The 24442-nt window shown below is 36.8% G+C and overlaps 1 protein-coding gene across 28 annotated transcripts in view; it reads left to right on the forward strand.

The window, feature by feature from the left end:
* The window catches only part of MBTD1 (mbt domain containing 1), an 86025-nt gene that overhangs the window by 10853 nt on the left and 50730 nt on the right, over positions 1-24442 (forward strand). For 17 of the 28 annotated variants that reach the window (XM_056816571.1, XM_056816595.1, XM_056816572.1 and 14 more), the window contains one exon: positions 16319-16520. In XM_056816571.1, the coding sequence (XP_056672549.1) occupies positions 16319-16520 (202 nt within the window). Of the gene's footprint in view, positions 1-672; positions 827-6495; positions 6666-15816; positions 15878-16318; positions 16521-24442 lie in introns of all 28 variants that reach the window. The other 11 variants (XM_056816582.1, XM_056816580.1, XM_056816578.1 and 8 more) reach the window with 4 other exon arrangements.

Consider the following 24442-nt stretch of genomic DNA (forward strand, 5'->3'; position numbering starts at 1 on the left):
TTCTGATCAATGGCATGACTGCTTTCAAGAACAGCAAGTAGGCATAGATAGATTCAGATCAGGTTATGAAGGGTTTTAAATACCAAAAAAAGCATTTTGTTTTTGATCCTTGGGACAGTAGGAACCAATTGGAGTTAATTGACCAGTGGAAAGTTTAGAGACTAGTGTTTTAGAAAAAGTTACTTTGGCATATAGGTAGAAGAATTGAAGAGGGCAGAGACTTGAGATAAGGAAACCAATTCAGAAGGTATTTCAGTAATCTAGTAGAAAGGTGATGAAGGCCTAAATTAGAGTAGTGGTATAAGAAGAAAGGGTCTGAGAAGATGTATGAAATGAGAGAGGATAATACTAAAAGATGACTCTGAGGTTGCAATATTGGTTTTCTAGGAGTATGGTGGTACTCTGGACAGAAATTAGGAAAGTTAGGAAGAGGAATGAGTTTGGGGGAAAAGATGATGTTTTGTTTTTTATATTACCCGGATTTTTTTAGCATCCTGAGATCATTCTCCCAGGCCTATTATCACTGCTGAGATTAGATTTTCTCTTGCCATCTCATCATCTGTTTTGAGTTTAAATTCTGTATTAACCATTTTTTCCCTATATTTCCCAATCTCCTTGGTGGAGAAAACAAGAAAATAGTTGAATAATTCTGAATTCTCTTTTGTTTCTTAGAAGAGTCTCAGTCCTCATTCTTGACCTCATCCTTCTGGATACTCTCTTCAGTCTGGGTTTTTGTGATTCTGCTTTCTCTTGGTTCTCCTACCTGTCTGACCCATCCTTCTCAGTCTCCTTTGCTGGATCCTCATCCATGTACCACCTCCTAACTGTAAGTGTATCCCAAGGCTCCATCCTGGGCCTGTTATCTCTCTCAGTAACCTCAATAGATTCTAAGGGTTCCATTACCACCTCTGTGAAGATGACTTCCAGGTCAAGATGTCCAGCCCCAATATCTCCTGAACTCTAGTCTCCTGTCACCAACTATCTCCTGGACATTTTACACTTTGTGCCCATGTAAACAGAAGTTTGTTATGAAGGGATTCAAATCCCTCTTGGTTTTAGGAAACCTGATCCAACCTGTCTTTTCTCTAAACTTTTCCATATCTGCTTTCTCATAATCAGGAATACACACTTAACTACCCATAGTTCCCCTCCTGGTCTCTCACAATCACTAAATTGTTCATCTCTCCTTCCCCAATATGCTCCTTATTGGTCAGTTGGATCTAGAAAAACAGTTCTCCTTATTGCTTCTCTGTGCTTTTTGAAATATGAAATCAACAAGGCAAAAGTTTTTCAGCTGCTGTATTTTAGCAAGAAAAAAAGCTGTAGCAGATATCTGGGTAGTTTGAGTTGCCCATCATACTATCATGTCCCTGTGCCAGTTTTGTGATCTGCTTCTTAAATTTATCTTCCATTTTCTTTTTCTGCCTGGGACTCCAGCATAATCCCACTGATTTCATTGCTTCTGTTTTTTTTTTTACCCAATCATTACACTAATTCTCTTGATCCTGTTTCAACTGGGGTTCTTAGGTTTCAACAAAGGAATATATGTCCCCTTTTGTCTTCTGATACTGCCACCAGCCTGGAACAGGCCTTCACCTTGCCCCTAGACTACTGGAATAGGAGAATGGGAAGGGAAAGGTGTAACATTCACATAATGCCCGTAACATGTCAGGCACTGTACTAAATTGCTTTACAAATAGTATGTTTGATACAAGAGCCCTGGAATAGGGGCTATTATTGTCCCTTTTTAAGTTTTATTTATTTTTAAAAAATATTTTTCCATGTTTACATGATTCATTTTCTTTCCTCTCCCCTTCCCAGAGCTGACAAGCAATTCCACTTATTGTCCCTATTTTACAGTTGAGGAACTGAGGCAAACCAGTTAAGTTACTTGCTCAGGGTCATATAACTACTCAGTATCTGAGAATAGATTTGAGTCAGGTTTTCCAGACCCCATGCTCAGCACTATCCACTGCATACTTGCTACTTCTAGGATTAGCTTGCTAACTTCAGATTTTTCCCCATAGTGTTTAATGTAGTGCCTGGCACAGTAAGCTCTCAATAAATGCTTGTTGATAGATTATATAGGTCAAATCTATCTCCTTGTGTTAAGACTTCAAGTCTACTTTGTGCCTCTGTTCTGTGATCCTAAGTATTTTTACTGTCCCTCTTCCTGTGAATTTCTCAACCTCTTTAATCTTGTCCTCAAGGCACATCTTTTTACCATCGTGGTGTCTGAAGGTTCTCTGTGGACACTTTTCTCTCTGCCCTTCCCCTCCATGCATTCCAGCCATTGTTCTTTCCCTCCTCATCCCTTAGAACCTTTGGCTCAGCTCTTGACTATCCTAAGCTCTGCAAAGTGACCTTTTACCTTCTTTTCTCATGAACCAGGCCTCTTGAGTCACTTTGGTAGCCATTTCTAAAAAATATTTGCTCTGTTCCTAGCCCCTCTTGATTTGAGTATGAATTTTCTGGCCTTTCTTGTATCTATATCCCTAGTTCTTATAACAGAATGTCTGCCATATAAGAAACACTCAATCAATGCTTTATCATCATTCATTTCAAGGCCCTCTTAATCAGATTCCTAAAGACTGCCTTCCCCCCTCCCCCACCTTTTTTTAAACCCTTTCCTTCTGTCTTAGTATTAGTTCTAAGACAATTAGGGTTAGGTGACTTTCCCATGGTCTAAGGCCAGATTGAACCCAGGTCCTCCCAACTCTAGGCCTGGCACTACCCAGTAAAGTAAAGTATGGACCATCTGGTCTTTACATGCACTCTTTATTTGACCCTGACTTATGTGAAAGTCCTAGCCTAGAAATCTAAATTCCTTTCCCAAAAAACTTAAATTCTTACCCCTATTCACATTCTATATCTTTCATTCTCTTCTGAAGCACCTTCTTGAGCAAGCGTTAACAAATACTGCTTGTTTACATTTGGTCCATTATTAGACAACTTTTCTAGATCCACATGTGGGAGAAAATCTGAAGAAATCCAGCTCCCACATACTTATCAACTCCTACTTCCTCATTTCTCCCCTCTTGGCTTTCCTCTTCCATGTCTTCCAACCCCTTCGTGGCCATCTAATGACTAATTCTTCACCCTTCCAGATACCCATAGTATGGCAGTGTAGACTTTGCTTAGAAGGCATTGCTTTGCTAGTGGCTTTTTTGTTTGCTTTCTACCCTCCTTCACACACACACACACACACACACACACACACACACACACCCGGGTTGTATAAGTTTATTAGAGCCAAAGAGTGTGAGTCTTTATGTCACTAACAGTGTTTGACACAGTTCATAGATTTGGAGAATGTTAGAGCCAAAAGGACAATTGGAGATAGAACCCTTCCATTTTTCATAAGAACCTGCACCCAGAGAGGTGAAGAACTTGGGGGGTTGTACTTAATAGCCAGTGGCAGAGCTAGAACTTGGATTTGAGCGCCTTCACTCCCTTTCCATTGCTCTTTCACTCCCACCATTCTCTTTAGCTGTGCCCTTGAACATTTGCTGAACTATATGACTTGACTTTTGGATTCTTAAAGAATATTAACACTTTTTGCTAGATACTACTGTATATGCAAAAGATACCTGGGAATTTGTAAAACTATCACTTTCCTTATAAACCATGGTTGTCCTGTCTAAAACTCTCATTTTATGATGAGGAAGTAAAGTCCAGAGCGCTCTGGTCAGTTGGCCTTTTCCTTGCCATCATAGGAGAATCAGAATATAAGCTTAGGTCTTCTCATTCTAAATTGGAAGTCCTTTTAACTGCACCATGCTAGTGTGGTTTGGTCTGGGATTGGCAGTCTTAGGTTTCTACCTTAGACTATTAAAAACCCTCTAAGCCAGAGAATTATTTATTTCAAACATAATTTTAATACAGTTTTCTGGTACCCATCTTAAAGTGTTCCAAGTATTTTCACCTGTATCATCTAGTTTGACCATACAGCAACATTATTAAGTGCAGAAAGGGCCCTGTCCTCAAGGAGCTTACAATCTAGTGAATAGAGAAAAACAAGTTATTCTCTTTCTTGAGAAAACTAAGATGCAAACATGTCACATATCAATGATAAAACTGAAACTTGAATCCAGATTTTCTAATTATTGTTTTGGAAGCAAAAATTTCCATCTCTGGAATTTTGTAGCTTCAGTTATCAAAACATAGCTTGCTTTTGATAATCATGTCATAAGTAATATTTAATTATTTGTTTTAGAACATTGGCACTAAGAGCATTTAGATGGCTCAGTGGATAGAGAGCCAGTCTTGGAGACGGGAAGTCCTTGGTTCAGTTGTGACCTCAGACACTTCCTACCTATGTGATTCTATGCATGTCATGCAACCCCAGTTGCCTAAACCTTACCATTCTTCTGCTTTAGAACTGATACTTAGGATCAATTCTAAGACAGAAGGTACAGGTATTTTTAAAAAAGAAAGGAGAAAAAAAATATTGTCACTATTGACTGTACTGTGTGAGTGTTGGCTTAGCTTGAATGGCCTTGAACCAAGTGGTCAGCTCTCAGATATTCACTCTGGCCTATCAAAACCAGTATTATTTTGAACTCGGGGGAAGGGATAGGGAATGTTACTTATTGCCCATGGTTCTATATAGATCCAACCCAGACATTTAAGATAGTGAAAATATGTTGGTACTGCTATATATACATTTCCTTTTTATAAAGGGAAGTATTTTTATGATTTTTTAAATGTTTACTCTTTAAGATTTCCCTTTTCTCTTCCTTCCCCCTGGATCCAGGAGCTCAAGCATTAACATTGCATTGCCTTGAAGTAGAGGGTAATTAGAGCTAAGGATATGAAAAGTATCCAGTATGTGGATGGGGTTATTGTGTTTAAGTGGGGGAGGGGGGAGATACCCATGTCTTATCTACTGAGCAGGCCATAATAATACATATACTTCAAATAAGAAAAGAATTGAATATGAGGAATAGGCCATGTTATGAGGCCAATAGGCCTGCCTGGGCTTGAATCCTCAGATGAGGAAACTCCCACCCCACCCTGCCAAACCTACAGAGATGGAGGTAAAAAGGGCTATATTTTTTTTAGTAAGGCCTGAGCTTATCAGAAAGACCCAACAAAATTTAAATTTGACTAAAATATGATTTTCCTCATTTTATAGCTGAGGAAATAGATGGGGCAAAAACTACATTGCCAAAACATAGAGACTGAAAGATAAAGAAGTCTCTTAGGCCTGGAACTTTGTGTTGTTGTTATGAACTTTATCATCAATAAATATAAACCTAAGAATGTACAAAGAAGAATAAAGAAGATTGTATATGGATCCAGGAACTTTGTTCCATAGAGGTTTTTTAAATGAATAATAAAATTTAACAAAGTAATAACATAATTATCCTGTTTGTGACCCCTTCTAAACTTTTGTTTTTCTAATGATCTCTCTCCTTTTTCATTTATCTATTTCTCTTTTTCTTCCTACAATGGGACCTCTTTAGAGAAAGTGCCTTCCCTGGAACCTAGGGGGAAGAATGGTCTTCCTTAATTCCTCCAGGAGAAGAAGGGCAAGAAACACAAAGCTAAAATCAGTAATGCTAGGGATAACATAGGAGTCATTGGCTGTCAAATGAAAATGAGACATTCTGATGGAGGTGTCTCTAGGCCCCATAGTATGATGTTGCCATTATCAGGACCTCTGTTTATGCTTATTCCCACAAACCAGACTCATGAAAAGAGGAATAAGCAAAGAATTTCTACTTAAGCTAGGAATTTCCATTCATTTGGGAGGTTATACTTTCCCACCCACATGATAGAATGAGAAGTAGACTTGTAGAAAAGCTTAACAGCTTCCCAATTACTATTAAAGAAGGTCTTCATTATGCCTTCATATCATTTAATTTATTTTGAACTGTTCATTTATCTCTTTCTCTCTTTTTCTTCCTGCACTGGGTCCTTTTCAGAGAAAGTGCCTTCTCTGAAGCCTAAAGGGAATTCTTCACATTCAGAAATACATTCCAAAGCCAAGTATTTTCAATTATTAGAGACTGCTTCCTTTTATTATAGAGTCAAATTGATGGTAAATTAATAAATTCTTTTTTGTCTTTAATAACATTAAAAGAAATGCAATTATTACCTAGTACCACAATTTAGAATTTAGACTATCCATATATGAACTCTTAAAGTCTTAGCTAAATAAGAAGCAGTGTTGTATAGTAGATAAGAGGGCCAAATTTGAAGTCAGGAAGGCCTAGATTCAAATCCTATCCCAAACACTTAATAGCAGTAGGGCAAGTCACTAAACTATACCTCAGTTTCCTTATGTGTAAAATAGGGATAATTATAACAAATTCATAGGATTGTTTTGAGGGTCAAATGAGATAATTCTCTCTGTCTTTGTGGAGTCATCATTTCCTGTCCCTTCTGTGTGGGTATGTCCCTAGTCTCTGTCCTGTGCACTCTGCTACCTGTGTGCCCTCTGTCAGTGATTCATCAGCTCACCTGGGTTCAATTATCATCTCTGTGCAGACTACACAGCTTGGTGAAGTGGAGAGAGTGCTGGAGGTGGAGTTAGAACCTGCGTTCAAATCCTGACTCTGCTACTTATTCCCCGTGTGACCTTGAGCAAGTCCTTTAATCTCTCTGGGCCTCAGTTGCCTCATCTTAAAATGAGGGAGTTGGACTAGATGACCTTGAAGGTAAGGTCCCTTCCACCTCTAAATCTACCTTCCTATAACTTCCAGAGCGACATAGCTACCAGCTTTTTTTTTTTATCTCTCATATTCTAGTCATATCATCAATTTCCAGCTATTTATTTCTCCTCAATGCTCCATAGGCAACTCAAACCCAACACCTAACAAACAAACTCATCTCTCCTGCCCCATCTTGCTAATTTCCCTTTTTTTGTCAGGGGCACCACATAATTTCATTCACCCAAGTCTGCAACCTTGGAATTAGCCTCAACACTTGACTTCCTCATCTCCCCTATCCAGTCACTTGCCAAGTATTTCTTCTTCCTCAACATCTTTGGTATCTCTTCCCTTTTCTCTACTCACACCACAGCCAACCTTGTTTCCTGGAAAGTTACAACAGCCTTTTGTTTGGTTTCTCTTCACTTTAATCATAACTCCAGAACTAATGATCCTCAAACAGTATTTTGATAATGTAACTGATACAAGAAGCTTCAGATTACCCCTTTTTACACACATTCAAATTGTTCACCATAAACTGCATTTCATCATTGACTTCCCTGACTTAACAAAGGTTATTCTGAGTTCCTGGAATGCCCTTCCTCTTCATCTCCACCTCTTGAAATCTGTCACCTTCAGGATTAAGCTTTTTTGCCACCACCTACATGATACCTTTCTAGATCCCCCTCAATTGTTAGTGCTTCCCTCTCCCCCACCACTAAAATAATTTTGTATTTTATTCATATAGGTTCTGTATCTATTTATATGTGTTCATAGTGTTGACTTTGTTATATAGAATATAAGTTCACTGAGGGCAGGGACTGTTGTTTGTTCTAATTTGTATCCCTAATACCTAGTTTGGCACATAATATATACTGCTTAAATACTTATTAAATTGGATTTTAATTTTTAATTCAATTTGTTTTATTTTTAGTTCCAAATTCTCTCCCTCCCACCACCACCAACTGAGAAAATTTTAAAAATTAGCCTTTCTATAAATATATGTATAGTCAAGTAAAACAAATTTCCACATTAATCATGATCAAAATAATATTCTTTGATCTGCTCTCTTGAATATCTCATGGGTCCTCTAGAACTGTGAACTCTAGAACTTCCACTATTGATCAAAGTTCTTTCAGAGCTGCTTGTCTTTACAATATTGTTATTGTAGAAGTTATTTTATTGGTTCTTCTCACTTTACTTTGTATCAGTTCATAAAAGTCTTGTTGAGTTTTTCTAAAACCATCCCCATCATATCTTAAAGCACAGTAGTATTCATCCATTCTTATATCATAACTTGTTAAGCCTTTCTCCAACTCATGAATGGGAACAGCCATCAAAATTATATTAAAGCATTTTTTTTAAACTTCTAGAGCTATGTAAAGATGAGATGTTATCATTATGAGTAAGTTTTCTGCTAAGGAGAAGGTTCATCTAGATGCAAATTTTAAGAGAGAAATGAAACCGTGGGAAATGAACATTTATGATAACTTTAATCAGTTCCTTAGATTTTGGCAGTATCAAATAAGAGCTTTTAATGGCTTTATACAATATACTTCAAACAATATAGTTGCTATTATGGGGTGTTTAACATAGAGGTTTTAATTCAGCGTGATTATTGCATTTAAATATTATGGTATCCCCTTTTTGCTGAAAGCTATTTTCACTGAAATTTAGAATGTTTGTAATAATTTAACCAAAGAATAGAGCTCCACATAAATAAATTCTAGCCAAACTCGCCTACATAATGCACCCCCAAATTTGGCACACCTCTTTTCCACTGCCATGCCTTTACACAGCCCTTGTATTTTATATGTTGAAATTCTTCCTTTGTTTAAAGGCTGAGCTCAGCTATTACCTCTTCTATGAAATGCCCTGGCTCTGGAGTCAGAAATCCTGAGTTCAAAACCTTTCTCTTTGTGACATTGGGCAAGTCAGTTAACCTTTATGGCTTACACTATCCTTGTCTTTTTTTTCCCCCCTTTTCTAAACTTTTCTTTTCTGACTTAGTAACAACCCTAAGACAGAAGGGAAAGGGCCAGGCAATCAGGATTAAGTGACTTGCCCTGGGTCACATAGCGGAAGTGTCTCAGGCCAAATTTGAACTCGGGTCCTCTGGACCTTGCTGCCCCAGGCCATAGTATTCTCTTTAAAATGAGAAGGGGGTGGGGGGCAGCTGGATAGCTCAGTGGATTGAGAGCCTGGCCCAGAGATGGGAGGTCCTGGGTTCAAATCTGGCCTCAGACACTTCCCAGCTGTGTGACCCTGGGCAAATCACCCCCATACCCTAGCCCTTACCACTCTTCTGCCTTGGAACCAATACACAGTACCAAGCTGTTTTAGAACTTTGTAACACCTACTTCATGTACCTAGTATATTCTAATTTATATTCCTTTGTTATATTGCTTACTAGATAGTATATTCCTCGAGATTGGCCATTCCTTTCTTTTTCATTTTAATATTCACAGTGCCTTGTCTGGTAGTTGTAATCCCACAAGTCTGGGGAAAGATCCTGGAACTAAATATTTTGATTGCTTAATACTATGGAGTCGTATGAAGGTTACTCTTCCCATTGAAGGAGAATTTGTAGTGTTGTTTAGTGATTTATGGTGTCAATAGTAGTAGTTCTTATTAATATAATTGATCAGCCCATGGAGCATGTGTGAGAAAAGGCCTGGGCCCTGGCCACTTTAGGTAGCACATATCCATAGCACTAGGAAATTTGCAAAATTGATCTATTCATCATCTGCCCTACCCATATACTCTCTAGACTTAAGACTACTGGGTTGGACTGTATTTGATGTCTCTCCCAGTTAAATGTATGAGCTTTTTGAAAACTTGTTTTTCTATTTGTATTTCCAATGTTTTGGCACATAGTGAGCTCTTAAAATTGTTGGGGAAACAAATTCTACAAATAATTTAAAGCATGAATTCCTTTAGTGCAGCAGTTCTCAACCTCTCAATTTGTAGCAATGAGAATACGTAATGCATATCAGGTATTTACATTCCGAATCATAACTGTAGCAAAATTACAGTTTTGAAGTAGCCACCAAAATAATTTTTTGGTTTGGGGTTACCGCAACATGAGGAACTGTATTGCAAGGTCATGGCATTAGAAAGGTTGAGAACCACTGCTTTAGTGTCTTACATTTATTATATACTTGATAGTTTTAAAAACTTTACATATAGGGGTGTGTGTATGCATATATATACATATATATACACATACCCCATCTCATTGTATTCTTAAAATAACTTAATCTTTTGACCTACCACCCATTGCTCACCAAATTGTATCATCTTTTCTCTAAGTATTTTTAGGGGTTTAAAATTTTTATTTTCAGTTCCAAATTCTCTCCCTCCACCCCCTTCTCACCCATCAAGAAGACAAGAAATGTTAATTCATTTTACATATGAAGTCATCCGTCATCTATTCCTTAAAAACTTCTTTCTTTTCTCTCCATTGATCATACTTATGCATTTCTCGTTCTTTGTTTGCTCCTTACAAAAATATCCAGAACTCCACTAACATTTTTTAAGCTTTCCTTTTTCTTGCTATCCTCCATGTTATCATTCATTCTGATTTCCATTTTCACCAGTCTTTTGAAATTTTTCTTCAAAGTCCCCAGTGACCTCTTAATCACCAATTCCATTTAAGCTTAAAGTATTTGCCTTTGTGAACCTACCACCTCCTTGATGTTCCCCTTTTCTCAGCTAGCAAAGTGCTGTTTGTTCCCTTTTGGTTGTGTTTTCCTTAGACTCAGTCCTTCTGCTAACTTAAGTAGTTTTTTTTGATCAATTTACATTCAGTTTTTACCTGTGTGATTGACTTCCACATTTTTATTTATAATCTTAAACTCCAGTCCACAAACTTAAGATTTCTGCCTGCTGGATGGACCTACTGTTTGAACTCTTAGTTCTTCAAAATCAACATACTCAAAATTAAACTCATCATTTCTTCCCAAAAACTTGCCGCTCTCCTTCATTTCTCTGTTTCTGATGAAGGTCCCAGCATCTCCCTAGTTTTCTAGGAAATTGGTTCCCATTTTCTCATTTTTCTTACAGTTGCCATGTTCTATTCTTTCTACCTCCAAATGTTTCCCATTTGTGTCTTCTTACTGACACCTCCAGAATTCAGACCTTCATCTCATCTTACTTAGACTTCCTAGTTGTTTTCTGATTCTCGTTTGATTTGATTATTCCTTCTGACAATGTTCACTTAACCCATTCATGTTCAGCTGTTGTTCATATCCATCTATAAGTTTACCACAGATCAGTTCAATGTGTGGTCCTCACAGAGCTACTAAATTAATTTTCTTAAGTCTAGTCATGTCCCTGTGCCCCGAGAACTTGAATGCCACCCCACATCAGCCCTAAAGCAAAATTAAACTCATTTTCTTAGCATTCAGTACCCTCCCTAGGCTTCCCACATGCCTTTCCAACCTTATTTTAACATTATTGACATTATTCTCCCTCACTCTGACTAGCCAGTTAAATTACTTGCTTTTTTCCCAATCTTATTCTGCTCTTTCTAGGGTCATTCATTTTTCTAGTCATTGTCTCCCTTGTAAAGGACAACCTGGGATAGACAGTAAAAGTGGATAGTAAGTCCATCTCAGAATTAGAGAAAGAAAAGTGTAGGCTTGAATGCCTTTAGGACATTTTAAAACTCTGTTAATGGCCCCAGCATCTCCTCAAAACAAAGGCCCAGCCTTTTAGAAGTGCTGTTGTATGTCTTCAGTATCTAGAACATAATAATTTCTAAGGAATTGAAAATGAGTATTACTCAGAGGGCCATGGTGGCCAAGAGCAGACTGCAGCATATCACCCATGAGAAACTGAAAGAACAGGAATAAAAAGAGATCATTCCAAAATTGTATGCCCAGAAAAGAAAGCCTTGATCATAGTTGAAAAATGACAGGTAGATGGCCTAAATGTTTCACTGGCATTTTCACAATATCAAGAGAAAGCAAGTAATGTCTCCAGTGCCTAGGATTCAACTCACTTTTTTCACTCCCTCTGGATCCTTATGAAATAGAAAATAGATTGATCCACTAGTCATCAGTAGGGATCAGTAGGCAAACCCCAGAGCATTCCCCTGTATCAGTATCTCTCAGTGTCTCTCAAAGTACTTCTATCTCCATTGCAAATAGGCAAGTGTGTCCCCATACTTAGTAGCAGCTCTCTAGTCTCAAGCCAAAGTATAGTCAATTACAAGCAACCAGAAATAGTTTCCACGGATCATCTTTTCTATTTCACTTATTTGTAAGGAGGAACATCCAAATGGACAGGTTCTAAGATCTCTTCGAGTATCCCTCAGATCTGGAATGTAGTGTATCTACATGAATTCTTTCATTTCCTTCAAAGTCAGCTGATTATAATCTTTCCCCTGATTATGGCTGACCAGCACCTTCCATTATCTTTGATGCCACTTTGTCACCTTTGAATTTAGGAGATTTACATGTTCTAACTTGTACTATAATCATGTATATATCTTGTCCCTTCCTCCAGTTTATAAACTCCTGGAAGGTAGAAACTATCATTTTTCATGTTTATAGTCTCTGCATCTGAAACAAGGCAGTAGTTTAAAATATATTTACAGAATTGAACAACTTTTTGAGTAAGATGGTTTATTTTGAGCCCTATTTTATGGAAGGAAACAAGCTCAAAAGAAATAACTTCCCTGGAACAGCTAGGTGGCTCCATGGATAGAATGCCAGGCCTAGAATTGGGAGGACCTGGGTTCAAATTTGGCCTTAGACACTTCCTAGTTGTGTGATCCTGCCAAATAAGGCACGTTGGATAAACCCCAGTTGCCTAGCCCTTACGTGGATACCCTTAGTATCCATTCTAAGACAAAAGGTAAGGGTTAAAAAATAAATAACTTGCCCAAAATCTAATTGCTCTGAATCCCATTTAGAAGTAGGATCCAAGGATAGAAATCTAGTTTGGAACTTAAAGCTCTTCCCTTTCTAAAATAGTGCCTCTTGTACCAAAATGGCCATTTCCTACACAGTCCTTCCTTTGGGGAGCTCTGAGATATTCTCATAGCTTAGCAATTCTGGGCCTGAATAATTGGGAATTGCCTTCATAACCTATGGCATGGGGTTTTGAATGTCTTCAGTAGTGGCCAATGTTCATCCTTTGGGGATACATTTGATTTTTGGGGAAAGGAAAAACTCATTTCAAAATAAAATGGTGCCTTCTTTATCTAACTACCTTTTGTATTCTCTTTATATTCTTTTATTTTTACATATGTATTTACCTCTCCCATAAGAAGGTAAACTTTAAGAATATAAGGGGTTATTTCTTTCTTTATATTTGTGTCTCTAGCACCTCATCTGATGCCTGACCCCCTAGCTTGTGGATTGAATGGTTGATGGTCAAGCTTTGTTATCCCAAGTTGACACCAAAAAACATGGTAGATTTCTAAGGTTATGAGATCACTGTTTGTTGTTTGGGTTTAGTTGGGATTTTTGTTGGTTGGTTTTCTTAATAATATGGCTAATAAAGTGACATTGGAGATAATTTTAAAAGATGCATTGTACCAGTGTTTTGAACCTTAAAATTAATATATACTTTGAGGTTATTATTCATTTGTATATATGTAGTATTTTTTAACCAGTTTTACCACTTGTTAATCATACTTGGCACAATAAGAAGTATACTTGTCCATCAAATAATGGACACTGTAATTATACTTAATAACTACCCATTTACCCACCCACATCTACTCCAGTTATTTGAACAGACAGATAGTTTTAGAAATATTTCTCACATTCATCAGGTGACAGCAGATTTTCAGTTACAATTTACAAGAAAGTCTTCCCAAAGTAAAATGGGATGCACCTTCTAAGCAGCCTCTTCTCCTTCAAAGAATAATAGGGCCACAGGTATTGTCAGCTAAAGAGATTATCCTTTAAGAATCTGAAGGAAGAGAAGACTAGTTAAATTGCTCCAAGGAACACTGAGGAATCTTTTTTGTCCACATATAACAGAGACAACATATGCTATTGTCCTGGCTCATACATCGAATATAACAGAAAATTCCCAAGACTTGTCTGATCAGCTGACTAAGGTTTACATGATAGAGAAATGAGGAGAGACTTAGAGGAAAAATAACTACTGGGTTCTGTTTTAGAATTTGTGATAGAAAAGGAAATTAAATTGAAGCATAGACTGACAAGAACCTTAGATTTTAGGAAAGTAGATTTCAAAGGATTTAGAGAAAAGTTGGGTAGGATCTCATGGACTAATATATTTTATACAAGAAGGCAGTCAGCACAAGAAGGTTGGAGAGCTTTCAAGAACAAAAAAATTTGGAATGTAAATACAGTGAGAAAGAAAGGGAAGAAATGTCTAGATGAAAGATCGAGAATGTTTGGGGCCTTTCTTTGTAACTCCAGCGCATTTAGCACACAGTACCTAAAATGTATCAGGTGCTTGATAAATGCTAATTGACAAAAACGTTGTGAATACATAAGAAGAACATCATCTTGATTTTCCAAGTATACTAAGAATGATGTTTGCTATAAAACTCAGAATATGTTATGGTTGGTGAGTAAAAAGCTACAGGCAACAAAAATAATAATTTTTGTTGGTTTGGGGTTTGTCTTTTGTTTTTAGGTCTTTAGGAAAAGAGGAGGCACAAAATTTATAGGACCATTACAAGGGTAAATGGGATGTTGTAGGCAACTGAAGACAAGATTTTTCAACCCTTAATTTTGTTTCCCTTTTCTCTGTCAAAGAGCAAATGATCTTTGGACAAGGAAAGCAAGGAGCAAAAACAACTAAAATGAAATTGACGCCCAAGTTAAGTAGATAGAGTAGTTAAGTAGATAGAGAACATCTATAGCTACTAGTGATGAATTCAGGCCACCAGACTCAGTTGAAACTTAAGGGTATATAGAATTAAAAGCAAATAACTTGATTTTCAAACAAAGGGAAGGAAGTGGAATTTACAAACCATAAGCTAAGAAGTTTGACTTTATTCCTAGCAGAATTTTAGAACATAATTAAAGGGAGAATTGGTGAACAGGTACAAATGGAAGTGGGGTCCCAAAATTATGAAGAATTCCTCTTCTTGGCAGAGGGGTGGTCAGCTACAGATGTAGAATGAAGTATGCTCTATCATACAGAGCCAGTGTATTTGGTTTTGCTTAACAGTACTTTTTTGTTATGAAGGAGGGTTGATCACTGGAAGTTGAGAACTGTGTTTTGTTGTTAACAAACTGTGTTTGTTAAGAACAACAAACAAACATTTCTCTAAGAAACAAAATGGGTTATGCCAGACTAAAATCATTTCCTTATTTGACAGACTTACTAGACTGGTAGAACAAGAATTTTCAGGGGAGTGGGGGAGTGCATTTATAATTTACCATAATTTTTACAGTCATGTTAGTTTTGGGAAAGTAGGAGAGAGATAAACTAAATGAAGATGGGGAAATGTAAAATAATTGAAAATGAAGCATTTATCAAGTGCTTTCTACATAGCAGGCACTGGATTAAGCAGTGGATATCAGTACAGTTGGGTGGATTCCAAAGGGATTAAATAGCCAGACTTAGAGAATCATGAGTGATCTTGGACTCCTTTGAATCAGCTCTCCAGTGGTATGCCCCAAGGAGTGGTGCTGTTTGAGCAGTTTTATCACTAACTTAGGATAAAGACTTAGGTAGTATACTTGTCAGGTTTGCAAAAAAAGGCAAAACTGGGGGAAATTGTTAACAAGGATCCAAATTGTAGAACGTTGAACAGAATCTAATGAGAATTGAATTTTAATTGGGAAAAAGGAGCAAAACCTATTTGGGTTCTAAAAATCAGCTTTTCAAGTACATGGGGGTGGCATGGCCATTGAGCAGTTTGACTAAAAAAATTTCAGGTGCTTCATTAAGTTCCCTGTTCAATATGCATAGAACAATGTAATAAAAAGCTAACCTTAACCTAGGCTTTACTAAGTAGGATCTTTTATCTCAGAAGTCTTCCAACCTCACCATCATCTCATTTCTTTAAGACTATATAATTGACATAATCATCTACTTTTTTTGTCTTTTAGAAAGCTGGCCCCAAAAAAGAAATTTAGGAAAATTAGGGAATATGGTTATAATAAAATGGCTCGTGGTTGTTGAGAAATTTTTTTAATTATGTGTTTTCATTTTGGAGAGGGCAATATCTTTCCAGGTGCAGTAGAAGAAGAGACTACAATATTAACCTGTGGATATAGGTTAGTATAGGCTAGTTTCTTTGAACAGAAAGTAATTTTTAACCTGGGGCAGTTTTAATCATTACTTGCTTTAAAGATCATTGTAAATAAACCATGAGGTCAAAGAGTTTATTATACTCATCTGAAGATAAACATCCCAAATTTGAATAAGGATAGTCATGATGTCCTTACTATTCCTCTCTATCCGCTTGTACCTAAGATGTTACAGAAGGATCACTATTACTGTTTGTTTTTAAGTGGCCTAAACAGCAGCACTAGCTTAATGCCTAATAATTTCTAAGACTGGCTCTGCTTTGAGGGGGGAAAAAAAAACTTTATATTTTTAATAATGAAAAATAAAATTTACATTTATGAAGACCACATTTATGTCTTGAGAATACTTAATTTGACCTGTTAGTCTCTTGTAATCATAATGCAATAATGTTTTATTTCTGTTTTAAGACTGAGCATTCTACACATTCCGAAAGGAAACGGCGAGATTCATTCGGGATGTTTGACGGTTATGATAGCTGCAGTGAGGACACCAGTAGCAGCTCTAGCTCTGATGAAAGTGAAGAGGAAGTTGCTCCCTTACCCTCTAGTCTACCAATTATTAAAAATAATGGACAAGTCTATACATACCCAGATGGTAAATCTGGAATGGGTGAGTAATCAAATTTATGCTATCTTATTTTTATTATTCAGTTTTATTTTTAATTGTTTGCTTTTTAAAAATTAGAATTCCTCTTTCATTCCCCTTAAACCTCCTTAAAAATTTTTGGCAGAGAATGAAATGCACCATACAATTTGCATTTTCTGATAGTATCTTTGGGTTTGAGTACAGTGATCCCTCACCTATCTCAGGAGTTATGTTCCAGAGACCCCTGCAATAGGTGAATATCCATGAAGTAGCACTGTTATATTATTTTATTTATGTGTGTGTGTGTGTAATTTTTTTTTTTAAGGCTTTAGAAACCCTTCCCACTCTTTCTATAAACCTTTTCCACACTCTTATTAACCTACAATCATTTAGCCAGTTAGCACCCAGGATACAAAACACAGCACTATGGTTGGTTGCCTTTCATTCCATCATCCAGTAATATGTTGTAATAAGTGTAACTCCACAATACGGAATTAGATTTTTTTTTAAACTGATACAGTGAAATGCGATAAGTGAACTGCAATATAACAAGGAATGACTATACTTCTCTTTATTTCTCATGCCCACTTTCTGGTGGCACTACCAGTAAATAGTAAAATGTTAAAATAGTAGTAGTAGTAGTAGTAGTAGTAGTAGTAGTAGTAGTAGTAGTAGTAGTAGTAGTAGTAGTAGTAGTAGTAGTAGTAGTAGTAGTAGTAGTAGTAGTAGTAGTAGTAGTCTCTCGATAACCGAGGATGACGATTGTCTTTGTGCACTTTCATCGGGGTTAGGATAGATGAGTGTGCACAAAGATACTTGTGCGTGAAGATTTAAGTGGAAAAGTTGATGCACAGAGACAGTCCCACTCTCTCGGCGTTGGAAGCCTGGGTCCAGTAGCAAGAAAAAGGAGGAAGATCGAGGACTGGGTTATTTTATAAGATAGATAATCAGCTTCCAAATTTTTGAAAATTCATAAGATCATAAAAGCATAAGAACTAGATGAAGAACCCTAACAGTAATCTCAGGAACCCTTGCCAAATTTTCTTTAGTGGTGATCATCTTGAAACCCTTATGGTTTGAAACCCTCACTATTTCATAGAGCAGCTCATTCAATATTTTGTTGTTAAAAGCTCTCCCTTACATTGAGTTGAATTCTGCCCCTTGCACTACCCACCCCAGGAACTCCTGCCTATCATTGCTGGCTCTGCCCTCTGTTCCAAGCATAGAAGTAGTGTTCCTCCCTTTTCCATGTGAAAAGCCTTCAGATATTTGAAGAAATTGGAGTGAGATGGGAGAAGTAGCTCTTTCTGTCTCAGCACTGCAAGCCAAGGTAGCAGCTCAGAAAAAATAAAGAGCATCTTTGATTTGTGAGTATTGGTTATATGAGACCAGCTGACTTTGTTAGCAGTTTTTCAGTTGTTTTTGAAAAGGAGTTGCAGACTCCTAGTGCAAGTCAGGTTACACTTAGAAACACATAAGACTTTATTATATGACTTTCTGCAGCAAGTAGATAAAAGAATTTTTGTAACTGTCCAGTCACATTGCTCAGCATCTATGCTAGTGACTGAGGAGAACCCCCAGGTAGAACAAGGATTCCTGATTGAACTTCAAATGTTCAAGGATCCACTGAAATCAAAGTTGGTCAGTTGACTATTTCAGCTTTCCCCAGAAGAGAGGAACTTGGAAAAGGAGCATTGTAGCCTTTTCAGGTCTATCTACTGGCTGCCTAAAAATGGCATGTCTCTCCTTAAAAACCTTCACTAAGGAGACTGAGAAAACTGATATTCCACTAGGTATCATCCCAGATCTCTGCTCCCCGTCATGGCTAAACTTGAGAACGCCATCTATTAACTATTTTTACTTTGTCTGTCTTCTAAACCCTCTGCAGTCTGTCTTCAGCCTCATTATTCAACTTAAACTGCCCTCTCCAAAGTAAAAAAAATATATATCTTTTAATTGCCAGAGATAATGGCCTTTTTTCAGTCCTTAGCTTTCTTAACCTCTCGGCAACATTTGATACTGTTGATCACAGTTGCCTCCCAGAAACTTATTCCTCTCTGGGTGTTTATGGCACTATTGAGCTCACTTGGAACTAGTAACCCTTCTGGACCCATTTAGGAAAATTCTTACTAAAGCCTTTCAAGATGAGTCTAGAAAGGTGGCCCTGCCTTTACTTGGCCTCATATTCAATGTCTTTGCTTTGAGATCTGCCTACCCCCTTTTTCTTAGCCTCCTTAGCTGGTTTTTTCATCCCTGCCATGCCCATTAGCCATGGATGACCTCCAAGGCTCGGTAGCATCTCTCAGGGTAATCTCATCAGTTCCCCTGGGTTCAGTTATCATCTCCAAGCAGATGAGTTATTATGCCACATTAGCAATTCTCTTTTGGACATCTAGAATTAAAAGTCCCATAGACATCTCAAACTCAAAATACTCAAAACAGAATTAATTGTCTTTTCCCAAAAAGAGTCTCCTCTTCCTATTACTTTTAAGAACACTGTCATCCTCCTAATTACCCAGGTTCAAACCTAGTTATCATCTTTGACTTCTCATCCTCTTTTTCCACATCCAATATGTTGCCAAATTTTATCTTTTCTCCCTTCACATCTCTCATGGAAATATGCAATACTGTTTGACTTTTAAAACACTTCACAATTTGGCCTCTTCCTGCCTTTACAAAGTAGTTCAACTTTACTTACATGTACTCTTGACATTGACTTATAATCATCTGTAAGGAATTACCATTCCTTACAGATGGTAATCCATCTCCCAATTGTGCCTTTGCATTGACTGCATGACTTAACTCCTTTTCCTCTTCACATCTGCCTCCCTGGCTTTGTTCAGTACTCAGCTCTCCCACCTTCTGCAGAAGGCCTCTCCCAGGTCATCCAGCTGCTGCTGCTGCCTTCACCTGAGATTATCTTCCATCTGTTCTCTGTATATCTTATATATACCTAGTTAATTACATGTTGTCTTCCCAATTATAATGTGAGCTCATTGAAAGCAGGAGCAATTTTTGTCTTTCATTGCATCCCCAGCACTTAGCACAATGCCTGGCACATAATAAATATGTAAATGTTTCTTGAATGGCTGAGCTCACTTGGAACTGGTAACCTTTCTGGACCCATTTAGGAAGATACTTACTAAAGCCATTCAAGATAAGTCTAGAAAGGTGGCTCTGGCTTTACTTGGCCTCATATTCAGGGTCTTTGCTTTGAGAATATCTGTTCCAGCAAGGTACTCTGATGCACAAGACTGTCATATTTCAAGCCTTAGTCGATAATGTACCTGTAAACAGTGTCCCCAGATACCTCTCCCTAACCCAATCACTTCCAGTGGCCCTCAGAATATATCTGGTATTGTCTGACCTGCCTCTCATTTGTAGTATCAAACAAATTACCATTAACTCTTCCTGCCTTTTGCACCTAGGACTATTTAGACCCCTATCAGCTGACCCCCCGACCCCAGCCACATTCTTTTGATAGCAAATCTCTGAAGTATTTTGCTGTATACCATAGCTTTTTTAGATGCTGCCAAAGTGATTCTGATGGAAAAATTTTTTATCTTGAATTCTTTGATCAGTAAAAGAGAGAACAGATAGAGAACTAAATAGAACTAAGAAAACTGGAAAGGCAACTGATTTTTTAAAAATGCCAAAATATAAAATCTGAAAAATCAAAGAAATCAGAAACCATTTCGTCTACTTATATGCCTTCCAAAATTGCTAAGTTAAGTGAAATATATATTTTGTTATTTATATTTTCATCATATTTGTATTAAAGTAAATTAGCCAAGCAAGATACAGTGAATTTAAATAATCAGGAAAATATACTTAAAAAGCCATAAATCACTTACCAAAGAAAAAAGCTATAGATCATCTGTATCTACAAGTGAATTCTATCAAACATTCATATACTGTATTAATTCTTATATATTGGAGAGAATTACTGTGTATTCCTGAGTCCACCATCTATCATCTAGTCTGAAAATTTTTGCATTTTCTCTGTCCTTGGGATTCTAAAAGAATGTCTTCCTATTTTAACAAAATTTGATTAATAAAAGAAGAGTTTTTCTGGTGTAAATTCAAAACTTCATTTGTCAGTTTGGGGAAGGGCTGAGGGTCTGGTGGAACACTTTTTAATTAGCTGTCACCAATTAAAGATGTCTTGGGATATGCAAGGGAGAGCTCCTAAAAATCTTTTAGCCTACCTGACCCATCTCAGGTCAGTTCCTGATTTTTTTAGAGAGCCATAGAGATCACTTTATCAGTTATGATGGTGGCCTAAGCAATAAACCTGATAAAATCAGTAAACTTATATTCTTGCCCAAAAATCCTAAACTATTGCCAAAAATAGGAAAAGAAAAGCTCCTATAAGATTCCTTTCATGATACAAATATAGTTTCAATACCTAGAGACAAAGGGTATAGATCCGAATCCCTAATGAATATTGACAGAAATATCTTTAAAATTAAACAAAAATTCTTTAGCAACATATCAAAAATATATTATAATTGGATTTATTCCAGGAAAATTGTTTCAGGATTAGGGAAACTAATTGTAAATTCATCATATTAATTGAACAAAAGTCACATAATTTTATTATTAGATACAAAAAAGTCTTTTGACAAATTACTTCTGTTTACACTAAAAATCATAGAAATAAATAGGCCTTTCCTTAACATGGTAAAATAGTATTTGTCTAAAACTAAGATTCAGCAATATTTTTTTCTCGCATATTTAAAGGAAAATTTATGATTGATTAAAAGGATTGCCATAGACAATGCTTGAAGTCACTGATTTTCAACATCCAATACACTTTACTATGAACATTCTAAGTATGACTTTTGGATAAAGGATTTCCTAGGTATATATTTCACCAGTTTTCCCAAGTGTTGATGAGCACCAGCTGGTTTTGCCATATTCAAAACACACAAAAACACCCATATACATATGGAAATCAATAAGATACCTTATTGATAAGAATCAGTAAGATTAAGAGTAAAGCAAAGATGTCCCGTATCATAACTGATATTTGACATGGTGCCAAAAAGACCAGCTATGATGATAAAGAATGTGCTGGAACCATCAAGTCCCAGCAAGGACACCTTCTTGTGATGAAATAGTAAGAGAGTCTTAAAGTCTCTTGAGTCCACCTTCTCAGTGGCTATTTACCAATAAGAGATGTCTTGGGATGTCCAGGGTAGGGACTGAGTGGTGTGATCACCAGAGATATATAGAGATGTTCAGGTGTGCACTAGAGGAAGGAGGGTCTCTTTTTGGATTGTAGAGAGACAACTGGCCAGATTGATTTCTCAATCAATCAATTAATAAATTAATTTAAAATTAAAACATTCTGCATCAAGAATTTCAAGTGTTACAATATGTATTATCACATAATACATCACATTTTTTGTTTTGTGAAAGACGTCATATATTGCTTGTACTAGAGAAAAATTCATGGAAGAAATCAAGTGAAGTGTGGTACTAAGGAAATCTTTTTTAATGCTAACCACACCAGTAAAATAAGAAAAAAGAAACTGAGGATAAGCAAAGAAGAAACAAAATGATCACTTTTTGCTTATTAATGGTCTCCTTAAAACCCTAGCAATTATACTCAAAATTAGTTGAAACAATAATATCAGCAGCAAATTACCAGGTTATAAAGTAAATATATGTCATCAGCTTTTCTGTACATTGCCAATCTAGAAGGAAGAAAGAATTCCATTTAATATAACTATAGAATTGAAAATATGTGGTTATCCACCTACTAAGACACAGGAACTATATAAATACAAAATACTATTTACGAGTCCTAAATAATTGGAAAAGTATTGGTTTCCGTATATTTGGACTATGCCAATATAATAAAAATGACAATATTAGTTAATTTACTTCCTCAGCGTCATACCAATCAAACTACCAAAAGATTCAGTCAACTGGTGAACCAAACGATTAAAAATATCAAGAGAAATAATAGAGCAAAAATGTGGGGCCTAATAATACCATATTTCAAACTGTATTACAAAGCAGTATTCATAAAAACAATTTTGATAGAGCTCTGGGCCTGGAGACAGGAAGACCTAAGTTAAAATCCAGTCTCAGATACTTACTAGTTATATGACCTTGGACAAGTCATTTAACCCTGTTGAGTTTCCTCATCTATAAAATGAACTGGAGGACCAGCTAGGTAGCACAGTGGATAGAGAGCCAGGTCTGGAGATGAGAGGCCCTTTGTTCAAATATGGCCTCATACTTCCTAGCTGTGTGACCCTGGACAAGTCACTTAACCCCAGTTACCTAGGCCTTAACCGTCTTCTGCCTTGGATGCAATACTTAGTATCTGTCCTAAGACAGAACATAAAGGTTTTTAAGGGGGGAAATAGGAGTTTTTTAAAAAGGTTGGACTGGATTATTTAAGAATAGGATCACCAGGAATTTAATTAATTCCAGGGATTTATTTACAAAATATAAAAAGAGTGAAAGTAAGAAAATGAGAGAGAGGATAGGGTAAGATATCTAGCCTAAACACTAAGTATTTTGCTCTGACCCCTGGCTCAAGAACAGGCAGAGGAGTTTAGTCCTTATATGGAGAGACCTTGGCTTAAGCCAAGCACCTGGGGATGCAGGGAGCCTCTCTCAAGAGGATAGGTCTCTTCTGAGGCTAGTCTCTTCAGAAAATCCAGGGAAGGAGTCAGCTCTTTTCACTCACCACGCATCAATCCAAAGGGAGAGATTTAAGAACAGCCTCAACAAGTACAGGGTCTCTGGTCTAGTCAGCAGATTCTTCACCAGCCTCTAACTCAAACTCAGAATTCTGAAGAAGTTCAGAAGTCCCAAGCACAAAGAACTCGAGAACTCCACAAGAAGTCCCCACAGGAAGCTGTAACTCCCTTTTAAAGACACTTTTTTGGATTACTTCCTGTGCCTTCCTCCACTTTTATGTACAGTTGAAGCTTTGCTTAGGACTGCCTAGGGGGGCAGTCAGTTTGATTCTGATTCATCACCCACTGTCGTACACATGGGTCACAGACCTCCCCCACTCAGAGATTAAGTGGAATGTTTACACTTTCGGTGATTAAATCTAAAAATGAATGGGGACGTTACTTTAATCTTCACATTCAGGGGAGAATTAATTTAATCTTTACAGTTTAAAAAAAAATAAAATGAGTTGAAGAAGAAAATGGCAAACTACTCCAGTATCTTTGCCCCAAAAACCCCAAATGGGGTCATTAAGAGACAGAACTGAAACAACTAAACAAAAACAACAAATTATTTTTTAATTTGGTTTAAAAGTATTAAAAGTAACAGTTTTATTAAAAAGTCTGTCAGTTCAACTAATTAGGTTCACAAACTCCAAAAGCAACTAAACCTAATGTAAGTATTCAGTAAACCCAAGGACTTGCCACCTCTCAAAAATCTCTCAAACAGGAAAACATTCCAACAGAAATTGGGTATAGACCAATAATATACCATATACCACAACAAACTCCAAATGAAAAATGCCTTACATACAAAAAGATCATAGAAACAAATCAGACAAGCAGAGGAGACAGTAACTTTAAAAACTATGAGTATGGGTTGCATTCTTAACCCAGGAAAGGATAGCAAAGATGCAATAAAATGAACAGTTTTTATTACTAACATTCAAAGGGTTTTACACAAATGGAACTAACTCAAATATAATTAGAAGGGAAAATAGTAAACTAAAGACAAAACATCTGTAGCAAATGGCTATGATAAAGATCTACTATCTGTAGGGAAAGATGCAAATATATTAAAAAATGAGCAATTTACTAATAGGTAAATAGTCAAAGAATATTAAATAAGCAGTTCTCAAAGGATGAAAATTAAACTGTTAATAACTTTTTAAAATTCTCCCAGTCACCAGTAATAAAAGAAATTTTTAATAACTCTTGAATTTCCACATCATGCCCATCAGATTGGCA

Source organism: Monodelphis domestica, chromosome 2 (genome assembly GCF_027887165.1).
Source record: "Monodelphis domestica isolate mMonDom1 chromosome 2, mMonDom1.pri, whole genome shotgun sequence".
Classification (NCBI taxonomy): Eukaryota; Metazoa; Chordata; class Mammalia; order Didelphimorphia; family Didelphidae; genus Monodelphis; species Monodelphis domestica.